General features: G+C 48.5%; 1 protein-coding gene across 7 annotated transcripts in view; it reads left to right on the forward strand.

Annotated features, from left to right (window-relative positions):
- ZNF606 (zinc finger protein 606) overlaps nucleotides 1-20,411 on the forward strand; it is a 61,013-nt gene that overhangs the window by 33,155 nt on the left and 7,447 nt on the right. Inside the window, exon 7 of one of the 7 annotated variants that reach the window (XM_089319858.1) lies at nucleotides 13,804-14,262. The exons of 5 other annotated variants lie outside the window; for them this stretch is intronic. In XM_089319858.1, coding sequence (XP_089175984.1) covers nucleotides 13,804-13,853 — 50 coding nt within the window. In that variant the 3' untranslated portion in view covers nucleotides 13,854-14,262. Of the gene's footprint in view, nucleotides 1-13,803; nucleotides 14,263-20,411 lie in introns of those variants that run through there. One more of the 7 variants, XM_089319857.1, reaches the window with a different exon arrangement.

The following is a 20,411-nucleotide window of genomic DNA, read 5'->3' on the forward strand; positions in this document are numbered from 1 at the left end:
TGAGAAAGAGAGCTCCCATCCCAGACAGGTCCAAGACCAGGGGGCTTTGCCTAAAACTGCAAATCCTCCTGTTCTTGATTCCCTTATCCTACTCTGCTTCTGCATTTTATGGCTAGTGTATATCAACTCCAAGAATATAATCACCACTTACTATGTTTCTTTGTATTGCCTGTATTGCTCTTAGACACAAAGTCCTGGAGGGATTTTCACCATTTCACAGCTGTGTCCCCAGTATTGGAACATGTTGCCTGGAACACAGCAGGTTCCCAGCAAAGTGACCAAAGAGGCCTTAGGTTTATTTGCAGAGCTTCTAAGTCAGTCTCTACCTTCCATCCCATATGACTATGACAGGACAATAGAAGGGTCATGAAGAGTTCACAGAAGCCTGTCCAGGCCAAAGGAGAGCTTCAAGTGGATTTCTGCAGGCAAATAGAGGTAAAAATTGGGGTAGATTGTCCTGGGTTTTAGATAATTGGAAAAACAAACCTTCATGCTTAAGAACTTCCACTCTGGTGCTTTGTTTGACCTAATTTTTAAATTCATTGGTAACTTTGTCCAGTAAATAAGCCAGCTGGACTGGGAGGCCCTGAACTCATTCTTTAGGAGCTGAACTGTGTACTGGACATGGACTGCTAGCTGTCCACTTGCTGCCTCAATGGATCTGCAACAGTCTCACCACTGACGGGCTCAGAACACCCCAGGTAGAGGACAGAGAATGAGACTTCCACAATTAGCATATTTAAATGTATGTAAATAAGTCATAATGTCATGCCACAAAGAGCCCAGTGACAGTCATCCCAACCCTGAACGTCTTCCCTCCCAACACAGTCATGGAAATGGGGTCCCTCCTCAGGTTCTTTCAGAAGCCAGCCCCAAGGACAGTGATGACTCAGAGGGGATGACACAGGGATTTCACTTCACAGGTGCAATTTTGGGATAGAAACAGGTGCATTGTGAGGTTCATGTGTGTCGCTCCCTTGCCCGCAAAGGAACAACGCTACTCGCAGCTAATCGGTCTTCCATAGACTTTTATTAAGAAAATAACAGCGACAGAGGTAGAGGGAAAGGAAGGAGGAAGGAAAAGAGAGAGAGAGAGCTTCCTTCCTCGGCGTACGACTTATATACAAAATCCAACCAACTGGAAGCGGGCTAAAGTCCATGCACGGAGCACTCCCATCCGATGCCTGTTCACGTGGCGTTCATGCGCCCCTTGGCCAATCAAATGAGATGTCACGCGGTGGGCAGGCTCTTCGTGTGGTCCTCGGCGCCATCTTGTTGTTTACAACACTCTGTACCCTTTTTGGAAAGTCCCTCTTCGTCAGTTACATCCGGTGGAAAGCACCGTCCCAACTGAAACTAAAAACATCCGCTTTAGCAAACGCAACAGGCTGCCAGGCCAAGCCTTAACTCAGAGGTCCCGTGGTAGGCCTACCCATGGGTCCCCACATCTCCCCCTTCTTTATTATAATAAATGGCATGGAGACGTGCCTGTCTTAGGTGCCCCATGGTGCATACTCTGCTTACCCGTCATCAAGGATGCAGGAGGCATGTCCTGTCCTCTGTCTTAGGTCGCTAGGGTTGCCCGCAGGTGCTTACCCGTCTTTGACTACCACTCCATCATGCTAAGCCATACTTCCTTATTGGGGTGAGATCGTAAGGTGGCTAGCATGGCCTGTCGGATTACCAGGTTGGCACGCTGCTGACGGAGTGCTAAGGTTCTAATCTGTTTGGCGTTGAGGGTGAGGCCCAATAGTACCATTATGAACAAACAACTGATGGCGACCCATTCTTTAACTGTGGACCAGGTGCTGGAAATCCAAACTTCAACTGGAGCCCTGGTATTGTTAAGTACCCAAATGCTAGTTCGTAAGCATTGTAGTAACATCGTAAAATTGCTGCTCCAGGTGGTATTAATCATATACCCTAATTGACGGGACATGTTAGCAAGTGAAGAATGTTGGTCATAAGGAAAAGGCAGCATGCAAACGGAGACAGATTGAACCAAACAGGGGGCCCCCATGACCGATGCTAACAGATTCAATTCCTCCTGGAGGACATCTACTCTTTGGTTGACCAGTAAGATCCCCGTTTTGAGACTTTCGTCCAATTGCTCCTGTTGTTGCAAAGCAACCGCTGTCTGCGCCGAAATATTGTTGATTTGTTGAACTAACTTGGGTAACTGCCAAGGTGACTGCGGCTGCGCTCGCCACCACGGCCGCTGTGATGGCGGCCACCAAACCTGCAGTGATGGAAAGTCTCTATGACTTTGCAGGATCACTGCAAAGTCTTTAGGCCCTGCCCTAATTGGGACCGGAATCCAGGTGGGGACGCGCATAATTACCCCCACCGAGTTACCATCCCAACATTGAGTAAGGCTCCCGGCAGTGCAGGTATTATTCACTTTGTCACAACATACCAAAGGAAAGGTGGCTCGACGCATGCCTGAGCCGAATAAGTCTCAGATTTATAAGTATGGTGAAGAGTGATAGTGTCATCATCCTCGGCCCACGAGCTACTGGACCAGAACCAACCCTTCAAAAACATAAGTGGGGATAAGTCAGTGCATGCACCAACACTATTGCAGGCAATTATGGGATCCCACCCATTACCCATCTCGGGCACTGGCTTAAAGGTTCGATTGATCCACAGGACACTGGGTTGAAGCATAGAGACAAGGGAAATTAAAAGGATTAGGAGGAAAAGGAGCAGAACTGTTAGACCCTCTGTGTGAGGATGCTAACACGTCGAGAGGCACACCCCAAAGACTCAGAGTCCAGACCAGCTGATGCAAAAAGCAAGAGGATTTATTCAGCGTCTGCGCAGACGGGCTTCCTGAACTCGGGAGTCCAGAGAGCACCCCCAGCACAAAGCCACATGGTTTATATATCTGCAGCGACCAATCAAAAGCACTATAGTGTCCATGCACACAGCAGTCCAATCCGTGAGCTGATCATGTGAAAGGCATGCGTCTTCTATCCAATGAGCTATGGGATCACATGGGAGGCATGCACACAGCAGTCCAATCCGTGAACTGATCATGTGAAAGGCATGCGTCTTCTATCCAATCAGCTACGGGATCACATGGGAGGCATGCACCTTGTCGCCATTTTGTTGTTTACTTCTTCAGCAGTTCCTTTCCCTGTCAGCATCATCTTGTTCACCCTGAGGGGGACGACATCTCGCTCCCTTCGTTCCCCTGGAGGGAGAGCAGCGTCCCGCTTCCCACACTGTTATTTGAGTATTAGGAGGCATACAAACTGGGTTAGGTCTTAGCACAGCCAGGCACAAGTGTCGCAGCTAGCTAAGCATAGGGTCCCTTATTTTTGTAGCTGCACCTAATTTTAGCTTTGGGGGAAAAAGTTTAGGGCTATAATTTTTTTTTTTTTTTTTTTGACAGGCAGAGTGGACAGTGAGAGAGAGAGACAGAGAGAGAAAGGTCTTCCTTTGCCGTTGGTTCACCCTCCAATGGCCGCCGCTGCAGCCGGCGCACCGCGCTGATCCTGGCAGGAGCCAGGAGCCAGGTGCTTTTCCTGGTCTCCCATGGGGTGCAGGGCCCAAGCACCTGGGCCATCCTCCACTGCACTCCCTGGCCATAGCAGAGAGCTGGCCTGGAAGAGGGGCAACCGGGACAGAATCCGGCGCCCCAACCGGGACTAGAACCCGGTGTGCCGGCGCCGCAAGGTGGAGGATTAGCCTATTGAGCCACGGCGCCGGCTAGGGCTATAATTTTTAAACTTTAATTTTATTTGGGGCAAAGGTGACTTCTTGTTTTTAATAGTGTTAGCTTAAGTCACTCCATCTTGGTTTGATTTTTAAGGTTCTTCAGAACTAACACTAATATTAACACTATCACCATTAAGATCCGCATAGGATCTACAGGAGTGATTGAAGGTCATGTTCATAAACTCGGTCAAATTAATCCAGCGATGGCCCACAAAGCTAGCATAGGATGGCATAGCCACTCCCGGTGCCAACCAGGTATGTAGGCGGCCACTTTGGCAGGAAGTAAGGCGGGGTCGATTCAAACTGGTCCAATCTCTACAGGCCGGCAGTATTTGTCTAATGGGTACGACCGGCAACTCCTCTGAGCACCAGAAACATTCCGTAGGGAAAGAACCTGATGTAAAGGCAGCAAAACTGCCCTTATGCTTGTTTGGGTTGTCGAGCCAGCCCGAGGATTGGTTAGTTAACGTAATGCACGGGGAGGTATAGTTCACCTCGTCTCTGCCCGGCAAAATCTCAAAGCAGAAGGAGCCTTCCAAAGCAATAGAAAGATTTAAGACACCAGTTTCGGACAGGGGCTTATCTAGGCTGGCAACTCCAAATATGGAAACAGACATATTATCAGCAAAAATTATGGGCAAATATTTAGAGGTATTCGACAAAGGCATGGGCCAGGGTAGGGCTCTGAGCAGGCCCCAATACACTCCCTGATCCTGACATATGACAACACTGCTAAATATTATAATGCAAAGAATTCTAAGTAGCATGATTGGTCCTATTATTATGAATCGCAATTATCAGCAGTAAACAGTCAATCAATACTCCCAATAAGCCACCAACACAAGCCAAAAACAGAACTAACAAAAGCACAAGTAGCAATCTCTTCATAACCTTCACTTGCTCTCTGCTATATTTGGGCCTTGGGCCTCGTCCACTGTTTCTTCCGGGGGTTGTTGATCGACACAATTTCCCGTCAGAAGTTGGACTCTTCTTTCCGGCATCCAAATGGGTTGTGCAGCTCCCTGTGGGAAGAAACAAACAGCTCCTCGTACCCTTCTTAATAAAGGGAACGGGCCTTTCCACTGATTATCCTGCAAATCTTTCCACATAATCCATTGTACTGATTCTTTATCCATTACTTGAGTGTGTATTTCCGCTGGAGTTTTGCCATTTTTCTTCTTATTCAAAAAATTTATAGTATATAATGCTAAAGCCAAGGCATCTTTATTGGATACCGCATATTCCCCTATTCCCCCTTTTTGTTTATTAATTAAATTCTTTAAATACAAATGAGAACGTTCCACAACGGCCTGGCCTTGAGGATTATAGGGTATTCCAGTGAGATGTACAATGCCAAATTCCTTTAAAAAGGTAGCAAAGCGAGCTGACGTGTAGGCTGGTCCATTATCAGTTTTAATGACTTAAGGAACTCCCCAGGCTGCAAAGGACTGCAAACAATATTGAATAACTTGTTGCATGCCTTCTTTATCCAGGGCTGTGGCCATAACCACGCCTGAATACGTGTCCACCATCACATGAACATAACTTTGCCGTCCAAAAGAAGGAATATGAGTAACATCCATCTGCCAAATGTGACACAGCTTAAGGCCGCGGGGGTTGGCGCCTGTTGGAATTCTGGGAACCATGGAAACTGCACACTTCTCACAAGATTTTATAGTATCCTCAGCTCGCCCACGGGGAATGTTATACTTCATGCTTAAGGTGGTACTATTTACATGCCATTTAGAATGGTACTCTTTGGCCTGATCAATAACAGTGCAGGCAAGCAAAAAGCGCGAGTAATGATCAGCTAGCATATTGCCCTGGCTAAGTGGTCCCAGTAAATTCGAATGTGCTCTTATATGTCCTATAAATATAGGATGATGCCTTTGTATTAACAATTTTTGAATTTCCATTAAGTAGGCATATATCGTGGACAATCTGGAAATACTGCATGCTTCATCCAACAATTTCACTACATTAACCACATAAGCACTATCCGATAACACATTTAAGGGACCTTTTTCTTTTCGTAATACAGTTGCAATGATGGCTAGCTCTGCATGCTGGGGAGAGGGGGACGCAGTCAACACAAAATATCGCTGATCGCCAATAATCGCGGCTCCAGTTCCCCCCTTCGCCCCATCAGTAAATACTGTGGGGGCCCCTTCTATTGGATGCTTATGCACCTTCTGTACCTGCATGATTGGAATGTGCATGCAAAATGTAACAAAAGGATGATTTGGGTAATGATTATCTATCTCTATTTGTAATACTAGAATTACATATGCCCATGCCCAATTTTCTGTTGTCCACGCTTCCACGGCCTCTTTGCAAAAAGGTATGACACATGATACAGGATGTTTCCCTGAGATCTCCATTGTCTTTTTTATTGTGGTTAGTATCAAATCTGCAACGGCTGAACCCTGAGTGTACAGCACTCGAGGTAAATGTGAATGTGGGTAAACAAACAGTAAAGGGCCTCCTTGCCAAATTACTGCAAAGGGGTACAAGTGTTCCACAAACACTAAAATCTCTAAAGGCCTTGATGAATCACATCTTTGCATTTGGGTAGTCTTAAGACGTGTCTCAACTTTTTGTAAAACTGCAGCTGCCTCTGGAGTCAGCTCTCGTGGTGAAGGAAGTTGTGAATCACCCTCTAAAATTTTGAACAGTGGAAGCATTTCCTCAGTGGTCAATTTACAATAAGGTTGTATCCAATTTAAATTTCCACATAATTTTTGAAAATCATTTAAGGTTTTTAGTCCTGTTGTTGCAATGGTAAATTCCAAAGGGGCCACATTTGTTGGTGTCAGCCTAAGTCCTAGGTACTGAACTACTGTGTCCTTTTGAACCTTTTCTGGTGCTATTTGTAATCCTGCCTCCTGTAGGCATGAGCTTAATGTCGTAAACGCTGCTTCCAATTGATCTTCCCTAGCAGATGTTAACAATAGATCGTCCATATAATGGAAGATTTTTACTTCTGCATGTTGTTGATGAGCAGGCTCTATGGCTTGTGACACATATAATTGGCATAAAGTGTGACTATTGGCCATGCCTTGAGGGAGGACTCTCCACTCATACCTTTTATTTGGACTTTGATGATTTATGGCAGGCACAGTAAATGCAAATCTTTGGGTATCCTTTTTATGTAACGGTATACTAAAAAAACAATCCTTAAGATCAATTACAATCAAAGGCCAGTCCTTGGGGATCATGGTTGGTACTGGCAGTCCTGGCTGCAATGCCCCCATGGGTTGCCCATTAATCCGTTGACAAAGTCTGCATAAGGCTTCACAGGGCCCTGCACAATCTTTGTTAGACTGTGCCTAATCTCACCCTTTCTTGGAATAACTTTCCATGCTCTTCTCGCCAATTCTCTAATTTGCATCAGTACTGCTATGGGAGCACTTGCTTGGGCATCGGTATCGTTAAAGGCTCCTTCCCCATTTAGCATGTCCTCATTCCAAGCTGCATTCCCGGCCCTGTGGTTCTGCTTGGCTTGTTCCCAAGCAGCAGACCACAAGAGGAAGTCTCCACCGCCCAACACTGCTTTCGCTAAATTTCTCCAGTCATCCGGAACCAGGCCCTGAGTTCCTATATTTTCCAAAACTGCTTGTGTAAAATTAGCATGGGGGCCATACAGCTGTACTGCCTGTTGTAATTCCTTCAATAATTTACGGTCCATTGGGGTCCAACCCCGATTACCTTGTTGTCCTGAATTACTGGGAACACATGGTCAGGTTCCTGATACTGCTCCCCATCTGGGGCATTATAACATCTACCCCTTTTAGGGGTCTTAGGTCCTCCAGAGCAAGCTGTTTCCTCCTCCTCATCTTCCTCATCAGAATCTGGCTGCCGCTGCACCAAGGAACTCCCTCTAATAGGGGCTGATTTAGGTAAGGTCACTGGACCATACCGCGGTGGCGGGTCGTCTTCTAAGGACAAATTTGCTAATCTAGTCAAACTAGGATATAAGCTAGATGGCTCTCTTGGGTGCAGGGGTGCACTTGGTGAGGGATGGTCCCTCACTGGACTCTCCTCTTTCCCGTCAAGTGCTTTGTCCTTTCGGGGGTCTCTGTCCGTTGGTTTCCCGTCATGCCGACTACCACAGTGGCTGGACTGACTAGACTCCTCCTGAACCTTTTCTAAGAACTCGCACCCCTCATCAAGCAAAAGCCCTAGTCTTTCCGTGGGGTCATGAAGCGCCTGCTCAATGAGCTGCCACAACCTAAGAATTTCTACTGACTCTCCGGCTGCTCTCAGCTGCCTTCCTACCCTCTGCCACTGTTGCTCATCTAATTCACCATTTTCCACGAACCTCGGTGATGCCTTGGCAACGGCCCAAGTGAATGCGCATACCGTAGCTGCCTTAACGGGCGTCCCCATGGTCTTTAACAAGCAGCTCAGCAGCAAGCGCAACTTAGTAGTGGACGGAGTGTTACCCATCACTGCAAAAGACAACTTCCGCCTTGAATCAGGCGTTCATTCACAACTCCCCGCCTATTAGGGGTCTCTTACAGCCCGCTTTGGCGGCTATATATTTTCTTTCTTCCGTCTTCACCGACGGTACCGTGGTCTCTGTCCTTTCCTTTTATACTGCCTGCATTCCCGTGTGTACGCATGCTTACCTTCGTTTCTTACCTGTCCCTGCGAGTCTTAAAGCGATCCGAGTCACGGAACCACTTGTCGCTCCATTGCTCACAAAGGAACGACGCTACTCGCAGCTAATCGGTCTTCCATAGACTTTTATTAAGAAAATAACAGCGACAGAGGTAGAGGGAAAGGAAGGAGGAAGGAAAAGAGAGAGAGAGAGAGAGAGAGCTTCCTTCCTCGGCGTACGACTTATATACAAAATCCAATCAATCGGAAGTGGGCTAAAGTCCATGCACAGAGCACTCCAATCCGATGCCTGTTCACGCGGCGTTCATGTGCTCCTGGGCCAATCAAATGAGATGTCACGCGGTGGGCAGGCTCTTCGTGTGGTCCTTGGTGCCATCTTGTTGTTTACAACACTCTGTACCCTTTTTGGAAAGTCCCTCTTAGTCAGTTACATCCGGTGGAAAGCACCGTCCCAACTGAAACTAAAAACATCCGCTTTAGCAAATGCAACACAGCTGCCAGGCCAAGCCTTAACTCAGAGGTCCCGTGGTAGGCCTACCCATGGGTCCCCACAATGTGCTAGAGGATTAGTGTATTAGAAAACAGAACTGATTCCTGGACTCTGTGCCAGGCTCTGTGGGTGTCCTCGAGAAATGGTTCTCACAGGTAGCTGTTGGGTGCACCAGTGAGCACAGCAGCAGCCTGAACAAGTGTGCTGGGGACACTTGGGGCACCACACACTGGGGAGTCAGGGAGGGCCTTCCAGGGAAACCACTCCATATTGCTGCCCACAAAAAACTAGCAATGAAACTGCTGCCCATTTCAAGTGCACTGGGGTGACTTTAAGAAAAAAAGAAAACGTGGACTTTCAGTTCAGAACATGAGACCCAAGAAGTCATTTAGTAAGGAGAGATGAGATTCAGTTCTGGGTTTTAGACACCATGCCATCAGGGCAGCAAAAAGTGAGGTGTGGCTAAGGAGGAGAGTGAGGAGGAAGCTGGGGAAAGAGCCATAGGTGGGCAAGACTGGGGCCAAAAGGGACTGAAGAGGAAACATGTGGGGCAGGGGCGGGGGTGGGGCAGGAAGCAAGATCCATCCACGCCTCCCTGCTCTCCTTCCGTCCTCTGTCCTGCTCTGTTAGCTACTGCTTCCACTCCACAACCGTCCCACCAGGACTGAGACATACCCCAGCGGGAGCCACGAGGAGGAAGGCACGGAGGGAGGACACTGCCTCCCAGTGTCACCCCCTCTGAGTCATCACTGTCCTTGGGGCTGGCTTCTGAAAGAGCCTGAGGAGGGACCCCATTTCCATGACTGTGTTGGGAGGGACAGAGGGAGGGCGGAGGTCATTCGTCTGTTCATCCGTTCAGTGGATACTATGGAATGCCTGCTGTGTGCCAGGCACTGTGCAAGGCTCTGGGACGCTAGCAACAAAATACTGCCCTTGGTTCCATGCAGTTGAGAGGTTAGTGAGGGTAGACAAGAAACTATATGATGTGGAAAGTACTCTGAGGAGAAAGAAAATGGAGAATACATAAGGAAATACACAGCTGTGAGAAAGGAAGAGAGTACAATGCCCACAGAATGATGAGATCCTATGGAAAGACTGGCCCATGAAGAGGGAGCAGCCGACTGGGTAACCTGGAAGCTTGCAGTTTAGAATACAAGACAGCAAGAAGTGACATCATCAACAATGTGATCTTGATGTAAGCAGAGGGGACTTGTGTTTCAGAGACTCAGGGCAGCGTGTGAAAGAGGTGATGGTAGTAGAATTGGAAGATTTTTTGGATAAGATTTATTTATTTGAAGGAAAGAGCTACAGGGAGAGAGAGGGAAGGAGGGAGATTGATCTTCCGTCTGCTAATTCACTCCCCAAATGACTGCCATGGACAGCGCTGGGCCAGGCTAAACCCAGGAGCCCTAGCCCAGCATCCCATTTGGACCCTGGTTTGAGTCCTGGCTGCTCCACTTTTTCTGATCCAGCTTCCTGATAATGTGCCTGGGAAAACTGCAGAAGATGGCCCAAGTACTTGGGTCCCTGCTGCCTACATGGAGGACCTGGATGGAGTTCAGGCTTCTGGCTTTGGCCTGGCCCAGCCCCAGCCCCAGCCATTGTGGCCATTTAGGGAGTGAGCTAGTGGATGGAAGAGTGACTTCTATCTTAACCTCTCCCTCTAACTCTACCTATCAAATAATAATAAATCTTAAAAAAACAGATGCTTCTTAGAGTTGAGGATGGCCCAAGTCCCAGGGCCCCTGCAACCCATGTAGGAGACATGGATGGAGTTTTAGTCTCCTGACTTTGGCCTGGCCCAGAAGAAGCTCCTGGCTCCTGGCTCAGATGGGCTCAGCTCCAGCTATTGTGGCCATTTGAGAACCAGCAGATGGGAGATCTTTGTCTCTCCCTCTCCCTCTCCCTCTCTCTCTGTAACTCTGCCTTTCAAGTAAATAAATAAATAAATAAATAAATCTTTAAAAAAAGTGAGGGCTCAAACCAGTGGGATGCCAGGATTGCAGGTGGTGGCTTAACCTACTGTGTCACAATGCTGACCCCTGAAATTGGAAGAAGTGGGAGCCCTCAGAAAAACGAGACTTTGAAGAGAACAGCCAAACCTAAAGAGCCTGCCTCATAAGCAACATGTGATGAGATAACTGTTGGAAATATCTACAAATTTATGAAAGAAATCAACAATAGCAAGTAACAAATAAGAAAAAAATGCCAAGTCAGGTCATGGACATGCTGCTAAAACCTGGAGCAATGAGAACCCCTTGCAAACTCCCAAAGGAGAAAAAAAACATTAACTTAGAGAAACAATGCCACTGGACAGCTGACTTCATGAGGAAGTGGATGGAATCCAGAGACAGTGGGGCGATTACAGAGCTGAAATAAAATAAATGTCAATTTAGTATTCACTCACCGAAAGTATCCTTTAAAAAATGAAGATGAGATAAAGACATTCAGATGAGCCAAAGTGGGGACATTTGTACCAGTGGACCTGCACTAAAAGAAATACTAGAAGTTCTTTAGGCAGAAAGGAAATCATTCATGACAGAAACGTGAAAGTGCGGGAAGCCAGTAGAGGAATAACACAACTTTCACTTAAATCTCTCCTAACACTTGGCATGGCTGGCCCTTCACCTTCTCTGTGATCCTCCCAGGCCTCTGGCCAGTGTGGGCTCCAACCCCCTTTCATCTCATTGCCCTTGTAAAATTCCTTTCCATAGCATAGGTCACTGATTATCACCACTTTGCTAACTTTCCCCCTTTTATTTTCTGCTCCTTCCTCCAACATTGTAAGTCTTGGGACCTCATTGGTCCCGTCTGTGCTCTGTCCCCAGTGCCCAGCACAGCACCCACCACCCAAGACGCTGGGGACATGAAGTAGGGTGGGTGGATGTGGTTTTTCACTGTACTTCTCAGCAGCCTGACCTTATCTGGTCAGGGGCCATGCGTTCTCCCCTTCCTGGGCCTCTTGGCTCTGAGGAGGAGATGAGCTGACTGTTGAGTAAGGGGCTACAAAGAGAGGGGTCTGCGATTCTAGACAGATTGTCAAGCAGCGGAGGGATCCAGTAGTTAACCTGTACAATAAGCAAGTGAGCCTGGCCTGTGGACAGAGGAGGGAGGGGAGGAAGACCCAGGTGGTACTGGGAGGTGGTGGTGGGGGTGTCTGTAAGCTCAGTCTTCAAGCTGTGAGGGTCAGGGTTCATTCTGGCTGCCTCAGCAGAAGCTGGTTTGTCTACCCTGGCACCTCCCAGTCTTGTGATGTCACAGACAAGACTCCCTCTGCAGATGGAGTAAGCAGTGTTTAATGGGGAGTCCTGCACTCAGGGTGAGTCTTCTTGGGGGTGGGAAAGGGAGGAGTCTGGGAAGATGTGTGCCACAAAGGGGAGAGGGAGTACCCTGGGTAGAGAACTGACTCACAGGTAAACTCATATTTTCCAGCCAGAAATCACCAAGCTTGAAAGTGCTCTCCAAACTATTGATTCTAAAAATCGTTTGGAGACTTTTTTTTTTTTTTTTTTTAAGATTTATTACACAGGGGTCGGCGCCGTGGCTCAATAGGCTAGTCCTGGTCGGGGCGCCGGATTCTGTCCCGGTTGCCCCTCTTCCAGGCCAGCTCTCTGCTATGGCCCAGGAGTGCAGTGGAGGATGGCCCAAGTGCTTGGGCCCTGCACCCCATGGGAGACCAGGAGAAGCACCTGGCTCCTGCCTTCGGATCAGCGCGATGTGCCGGCTGCGGCGGCCATTGGAGGGTGACCCAACGGCAAAAGGAAGACCTTTCTCTCTGTCTCTCTCTCTCTCTCTGTCCACTCTGCCTGTCCAAAAAAAAAAAAAAAAAAAAGATTTATTACACAGAGAGGAGAGGCGGGGCGGGGGGGTGTCATCCATCTGCTGGTTCACTCCCCAATTGGCCGCAATGGTCGGAACTGTGCTGATCAGGAGCCAGGAGCTTCCTCCGGGTTTCCCACATGGGTGCAGGGCCCAAGGACTTGAGCCATCTTCTACTGCTTTCCCAGGCCATAGCAGAGAGCTGGATTGGAAGTGGAGCAGCCAGCTCTTGAACCGGCGCCCATATAGGATACCAGCGCTTCATGCCAGGGCATTAACCCACTGTGCCACAGTGCCGGCCCCGTTTGGAGACTTCTGGAAATATAGACCTCTGGTCCTAAACCAGATTGTCTAAATCCAGCAATTTGTACTTATTGCCAGTACTCTGGAGATTCTTGTCATCTTGGGGGCACAGTGCTTCTGCCTCCAGAAGAAAGCCAGCTGGGCTTGGGGTTTTTATGGATCCAGCTTGGGTAAGACCTAAGCAAGACTGTCAGGGACTCAGTAGACACCATAGGGCGAGATATTAGTCCAAGCTTCCTGTGGCCCGAGGGGCAGCCGCAGTATACCTTTCAGAGGGCTTGGGATGAAAGACGTTATCCTGAACTGCTGGAGAACAGCGATGTTTAAGGACTCTCCCGAACTTCTGTGATGCGGGAAATGGCTCACTGCCAAGGGTCTGCCTGCACCAAGGCACACAGGACTCACAATAACCCCTCCCATTTTTTTTTAACCTAAAATGATAGCAGATACAGACGCCAAATTCCCACTTTTTATCTCAAATAATTAAGCTATGTCCACATGGAGAATCAGAATAAAATGCCTGCTAACTTGACCGAGCAGTTTCTCCCCACAAGCCTCTGAAATTTGACTCACCTCTAGGGTTAAACAGGCCCTGCAATGCAGAGCACACTCTCTGTAGGACGGACTAACTGCACGGCACCTCGTGGGCCAGGTCTGGCCGGGCACGATTCTCAGCCTCCCATATCTGGTTCTTTGTGCTGTGGGCTCCTCCCTTGTGAAGGAAAATTATTTTCTGCCTGACCATTGAGAAACTTGTAGATCTCATGATCAGAGAGTTTTTCTAATTCCTGCCGTATCCTCTCCCTCTTCCTTACCTAAGCTCAATTTTGTTTTTTATTTGGCAGAGACTGGGTCCAGGCCTGAATCTGTTCAGAACGCACATCGGGAGGCCTGACTTGTCCCTAGGCCAGTCGAGCTGACTGAACTTTGCATGAAGGCTGTGTGTCTAGGGCACTGAGAATCACTGAGCAGCTGTTACTAGCAGAGAAAAAATATTTTTTATTTTTCAAAAGATCCCTCTGGCTGTTGTGCGGTTAACAGACACAAGACAACTACAGAAGACCAGTGTGTGAGCTCCTGTAGTTGTCTGGGCCCAAGATGGCAGCTTGGACTGAGCAGGCACAAAGCTCACGAAGCGATGAAAAGCTTCAGCCTACACATTGAAATAAATAGCTCAGTGAACTCACAGAGAGAATCACCGCGTGAAAGTACCAAGACCCAAAACAAACTTACAAGTGGTAAAAGGCTGCGCTTGGAACCTGTTTAATGTTCCTAACAATAAACACGAACCACTCTCTTGAACTTGATTAATTTCAAGTTTAATTATAATGACTTCTAGGGACTTCCCATTTTGTCAGAGGAGGAGGCGATGGGGGGCCCCAACACCAGCTTCTCTAGGACCCTGGGCAAGGGAGATGCCACGTCCCCCTGGAGTTTGGAAAGACCCTGTTGTGAGGTTTAACCCATTCTGGAGGCTTCCGTGGCTGAGCTGAGCCGAGCTGAGCCGAGCTGAGCCGAGCTGAGCTGAGCTGAGCCACCGCTGCAGGCAGAAATCTTCCCTATGGCAAGGTGGGAATCAGGTGCGGAGGGTCATCAGCTGGCCTCCATCAGGGCCCAGCAGGCATCTACTGTTTGGTGCTCTGCTGAGGCAGGCTCCAGGGAGCCATTTATGACCATGACTGGTTTAGTCCAGGCACCCCAGGAGGGTAGTAGGGTAGCCGATGCCTCCAGTCCAAAATCAGCTCTGATGGAAGCAGCAGCTTGGATTGCTGGACAGCCTGCTGAGTTCATTCTAGTGCCTGTTACTGAATGGGGTGCATCCCAAGGAAGGTGGTAGCTTGTGAGTGCCTTGATCAAATGACTGAATGTCTCTTGCTCTTGCCAGAACATGAAGAGGCTTAGCAGGTATTGAGACTAAATCGTAAAAGCCGATACTTAACTGTGAGAGAGATCTGGCAGCCGTCGCCCAGGAATAAAATGGAGGTTGCTGTGCCTTGGGTTCTGTTCTGTGTAAAGCGTTGGCTCAGCCCTGTGTGTCAGGGTAAGGACATCCTCTTTGACTTCTCCTCCCAGGGTCCCCAATCACAGCATCGTCTGTGTAGTGCCAGCAGCGAGAAGGCCTTCAAGGGGACCGTGTCCAGGTCTGATGACACAAACTGTGGGCAAGGACTGGGTTGTTTAAATAACACACGAGCAACTGGGTGGATGTATATTGGCTTCCTTCCAAGGTAAAGAATTGAGGCTGTGACCAGTTGGTAAGAGGTACCGAATAAAACATATTGGCCAGCTCCACCATGGCACGGTAGTCATAATTCAGTTATGTTCAGTATTAGAGCCTTGGTGGTGGGGAATTTGAGCATTGAGATTTCCAATAACTACGTGGCACTCATCAGTGGAAGCCTTTAAGACTAGTTGAAGGAAGACTACCGAAAGAAACGAACAATCACTCTGTCTCTGAGTAAATCTCTGCAGTCCAGCAGTGCCGTGTGTCAGGTGACGCTGTGGCGTGTCTGCTACCTGTACCGGCTGAGGCAGCTCTGTATTTAGTAGCTTCATTAACAGGGCCAGGGACCATGGTTGTTCCAGTGTTGTACCAGCTTGCAACGGCGTCTATGCAGATACTGGGGAAATTCAAAGGGAGAAGCGCCAGCAAGAGGGGCAGCTGCTTCATGCTGCTCCAGTGCTGACGTCCAGTGGACTTGGCTGTCACGAATGATTTTAGTGGTAATAATGCTATAATTTAAAAGGATGACTTCCTTTAAATCTACATGGGGTCATCTGGAATTATGGTATCATGGCTGGCACAAAGTGGTCAGCAGACTTGGTTGGGGGCGGGGAGATCCATAACTGAGGTCACAGAGGCAATACCAGGCGGTACAGAGCAGCGTGTAGAATGCCAGGAGGGCAGCAAGCCTTCCCAGGTGGTAGAGCCCAGCTGGGCCGTCTTCCACTGCTTTCTCAGGCCATAGCAGAGAGCTGGATCGGAAGAAGAGCAGCTGGGACTAGAACCAGCGCCCATATGGGATGCTGGCACTGCAGGCCAGGGCTTTAACCTGCTGCACCACAGCGCCGGCCCCAAGATGCTTATTTCTAATAAGGACATGGGATTCTAGAACTTCCCTAAAATACCAAAACCACAAAATTGTTTGACATAATTTTCAGTATAGAAAATGTTAATATTAAATGAACAGCTCTATTATATCTTAATAAGGTGATTTGTGTAATTATATTTTTGTGAAACTTAAAATTCTACATTATATCTTGTGACATGATTATTAACTTTTTTGTCACTGACATAGTCTAGTTACATAATAAATGGTTGTTGGTTTATCAATGTATTTTTTATAAGATTTATTTTATTTATTTGAATGAGTTACAGAGAGAGAGAGAGAGAGAGAGAGGTCTTCAATCTGCTGGTTCATTCCCTAGATGGCTGCAACAGCCGGAGCGGAGTCAATCTGAAGCCAGGAGCCAGGAGCTTCTTCCACGTTTCCCATGTGAGTGCAGGGGCCTGAGGACTTGGGCCATCTTCTACTGCTTTCCCAGGCCATAGTAGAGAGCTGGATCAGAAGTGGAGCAGCCAGGACTCGAACCAGTGCTCATATGGATGCCAATGCTGCAGGCTGGGGCTTTAACCCTCTGTGGCATAGCGCTGGCCCCTCAATGTATTATTTTTTAGAAATTTTTATTTGAGGAAGGAAAGGAGGGAAGGAAGGGGGGGGGGGGAGAGAGAGAACGCGAGCTTCCATCTGCTGGTTTATTTCCAAAATGACTACAGCAACCAGAGCTGAAGCTGGGAGCGTGGAACCCAGCTCTCCCGCCTGAGTGGCATGAACTCAATTAATCACTCCCTCCAGGGTCTGCGTTAGTAGGTAGCTATGGGCAGGATTGAGAAGCAAACCCAGGCACTCATGTGGACTTCAGCGTTTTAGCAGGACATCTGAACTACTCGGCCAAAGTCCTACCCCGACAATGTATCCTTGGAGGGCAGTGTGATTTGGAAGTATGGAGGCAACATAGAAATTGACTCAGTAAGATATTACAACTGGTTCAGAAGAGAATTCCAAGCACCACACATTTAAAATCAGATGAGGTGTCAGGGACGCTTGTTTAAAATAGCAAGGACATTTTTATTCAGGATGATTGCAGCAGGGCAGAGAGATTGAATTCCGAATACAGCAGAGACAACGGGGGATTTGTAGTCAACAGGCAGGGTAGGTGGAGGAACTCAAATATCAAGGTGGAGGGTGGGCAGGCAAAAGGAGCTTCATCAGAGGTGGAGCAGCCAGGACTCAAACCTGTGCCCATATGGGACGCCAGTGCTGCAGGCTGAGGCTTTAACCACCTGCGGCACAGCGCCGGCCCTGCACTGGATTATTTTTTAGAAATTGTTATTTGAGGGAGGGAGGGAGGGAGGAAGGGAGGGAGAGATGCCTTTTTGGTCTCTGAAGTCTCTGATCAAGCAGATTCCACAAATGCTGAACCCCGGCATAAAGAGGGCTGGTGTTGTGCCACAGCATGTAATGCTGCTGCCTGTGATGCCGACATCCATGTGGGCGCCAGTGCATGTCTTGGCTGTTCCACTTCCCATCCAGCTCCCTGCTAATGGCCTGGGAAAAGCAGCAGAAGATGGCCCAAATACCTGGGTCCCTGTCACCCATGTGGGAGACCTGGATGAAGCTCCTGGTTCTTGGTTTCAGCCTGGCCCAGCCCTGGCCATTGTGGCCATGTGGGGAGTAAACTGGAAGTTGGAAGAAAACCATCTGGGAAGTAAAACAGAAGTGTCTCTGTGTGTATCTCTCCCTGTAACTCTTTCAAAATGAATAAATAAATATTTTTAAAAAATAAGAGTGGTGGGGCCGGCACTGTGGCACAGTGGGTTAACACCCTGGCCTGCAGTACTGGCATCCCATATGGGTGCCAGTTCAAGTCCCAGCTGCTCCACTTCTGATCTAGCTCTCTGCTATGGCCTTCAAAAGCAGTGGAAGATGGCCCAAGTCCTAGGGCCCCTGCATCAGTGTGGGAGACCTGGAAGAAGCTCCGGGCTCTTGGCTTCGGATCAGCACAGCTCTGGCTGTTGCAGCCATCTGGTGAGTGAACCAGCGGATGGAAGACACCCCCCCCCCTTTCTCTCTCTCTGCGCCTCTCGTTCTTTCTGTGTAACTCTGACTTTCAAATACGTATTAAACAAATCTTTAAAAAATATAAGAGTGGCAAATTCCCTTTCCAACTTCCCTTTTCCACACGTTGGAAAGATGGTGGCCAGCACTGACAAGGTGGAGCCTACCATCATGTTACAGGGGAAGAACGTGCTGTGTCTGACTGTGGCTACTGGTGTTGTGAGGATGGCAGACAATGAGCTTGTGTACAGCATCTACCTGGCTGTCAACTTCCTGGTGTCACAGCTCAAAAGTAGTTGGCAGGGATAGGGGTTTGACCCAGCTGTTACACGGCTGCTTAGGATGCCTGCATTCCATATCAGGGTGCCTGGCTTGAGTCCTGGATCTTCTGTTTCCAATATAGCTTCTTGTTAACGTGCTTCTTAGGTGGCAGCAAATTATGGCTCAAGCACTTGGATCCTTGCCACCCACACAGGAGATAAAGATGGAGTTCCCATGGCTTTGGCCTGGCCTATCCCTGACCATTGTTGGCATTTGGGGAAGTGAATCAGCAGATGGAACCTCTCTATATTTCAAATAAAATAAAAATTTAAAATAAAATGTATGTGGTTCTTAAAAAGTAAGAATTAGCAGAGCATCTGGGAGGGGCAGGTGCCATGGCTCACTTGGCTAATCCTCCGCTTGTGGCACCAGCATCCCATATGGGCGTCAGGTTCTAGTCCCGGTTGCTCCTCTTCCAGTCCAGCTCTCTGCTGTGACCCGGGAGAGCAGTGGAAGATGGCCCAAGTGCTTGGGCCCTGCACTGCATGGGAGACCAGGAGAAGCACCTGGCTCCTGGCTTTGGATCAGCACAGCACGCCGGTCCTAGCAGCCATTTTGGGGGTGAACCAATGGAAGGAAGATCTTTCTTTCAGTCTCTCTCTCTCTCACTGACTAACTCTGCCTGTCAAAAAAAAATGTTTGGGGGCCAGTGCTGTGGCGCAGTGGGTTAACGCCCTGGCCTGAAGCACTGGCACCCCATATGGATGCTCCACTTCCAATCCAGCTCTCTGCTTTAGCTTGGAAAACCAGTAGAAGATGGCCCAAGTCCTTAGGCCCTTGCACCTGCGTGGGAGACAAGGAAGAAGCTCCTGGCTCCAGCCTTTGCTGCCAGCTGGGGAGTAAAGCTATGGATGGAAGACCTCTCTCTCTCTCTCTCTGCCTCTCCTCTCTCTGTGTAACTCTGAATTTCAAATAAATAAATAAACCTTTAAAAAATATGTACATTAATTAAAAATGTTTGCTTATCCATTTAGAAAAAAATTTGAAAGGTAGCATAACAAAAAGAAAAAGGTCTTCCATTTGCTAGTTCACTCCCAAAATGCCCGAAATAGCCATGGCTGGGTCAAGTCAAAGTCAGGAGCTAAGAACTCCATCCAGTTCTCCCATATGGGTGGCAAGGGACTCAGGATTTGAGCCATCATAAGCTGGACCAGAAGTGTGGAATAGCTGGGACTTGAACCACAAACTCCAATACAGGATGGGGGGTAGGGAAGTCCCAAGCACCAACTTAACCCACTGTGCTACAATATCCACCCCATTTAAAAATGATTATTTATTTAAAGACAGAATGACCGAGAAAGAGAGGGAGAGACATTATCCATTCTATGATTCACTCCTAAATGTCCACAACAGCCAGGGTTGGGCTAAGTCAAATTCAGGCACTCAGTCTGGATCTCCCATATGAACTGCATGGACCCAAGAACTGGAGCCATCATCTGCTACCTCCCGGGCCCATTATCAGGAAACTGAACTTGAACCAGCACTCTGAAAGAGATGCAAGTGTTACAAGAAGTGACTTAACCTATTCTGCCAAAAAGCCAGCCCTCACCTGGGCTTAATCAAACCCCAGTGCCTGTATTAAGGCACATCCTAATAAACCCTATGCCATCAAAAAGACAAGAAAAAACGAGAGGAGGGTGGAACACACACACAGAACCAGGGTCATCTTTAGGCATACTCACAGGAGGAATACAAGGTTGAGGTCTATGGTGTTTGAGTAAAGCCAGAGGCCGGCTATCTTCCACTACATGAGCATTTCTGGAGGGTCCTGGCCTTGCCACTGTGCAAAATGTATGAGCATCTTGGCCGGCGCCGCGGCTCACTAGGCTAATCCTCCGCCCTGCGGCGCCGGCACACCAGGTTCTAGTCCCGGTCGGGGCGCCGGATTCTGTCCCGGTTGCCCCTCTTCCAGGACAGCTCTCTGCTGTGGCCAGGGAGTGCAGTGGAGGATGGCCCAAGTCCTTGGGCCCTGTACCCGCATGGGAGACCAGGAAAAGCACCTGGCTCCTGGC

Source organism: Oryctolagus cuniculus, chromosome 18 (assembly GCF_051225735.1).
Source record: "Oryctolagus cuniculus isolate XC-2025 breed Fujian yellow rabbit chromosome 18, ASM5122573v1, whole genome shotgun sequence".
Lineage (NCBI taxonomy): Eukaryota > Metazoa > Chordata > Mammalia > Lagomorpha > Leporidae > Oryctolagus > Oryctolagus cuniculus.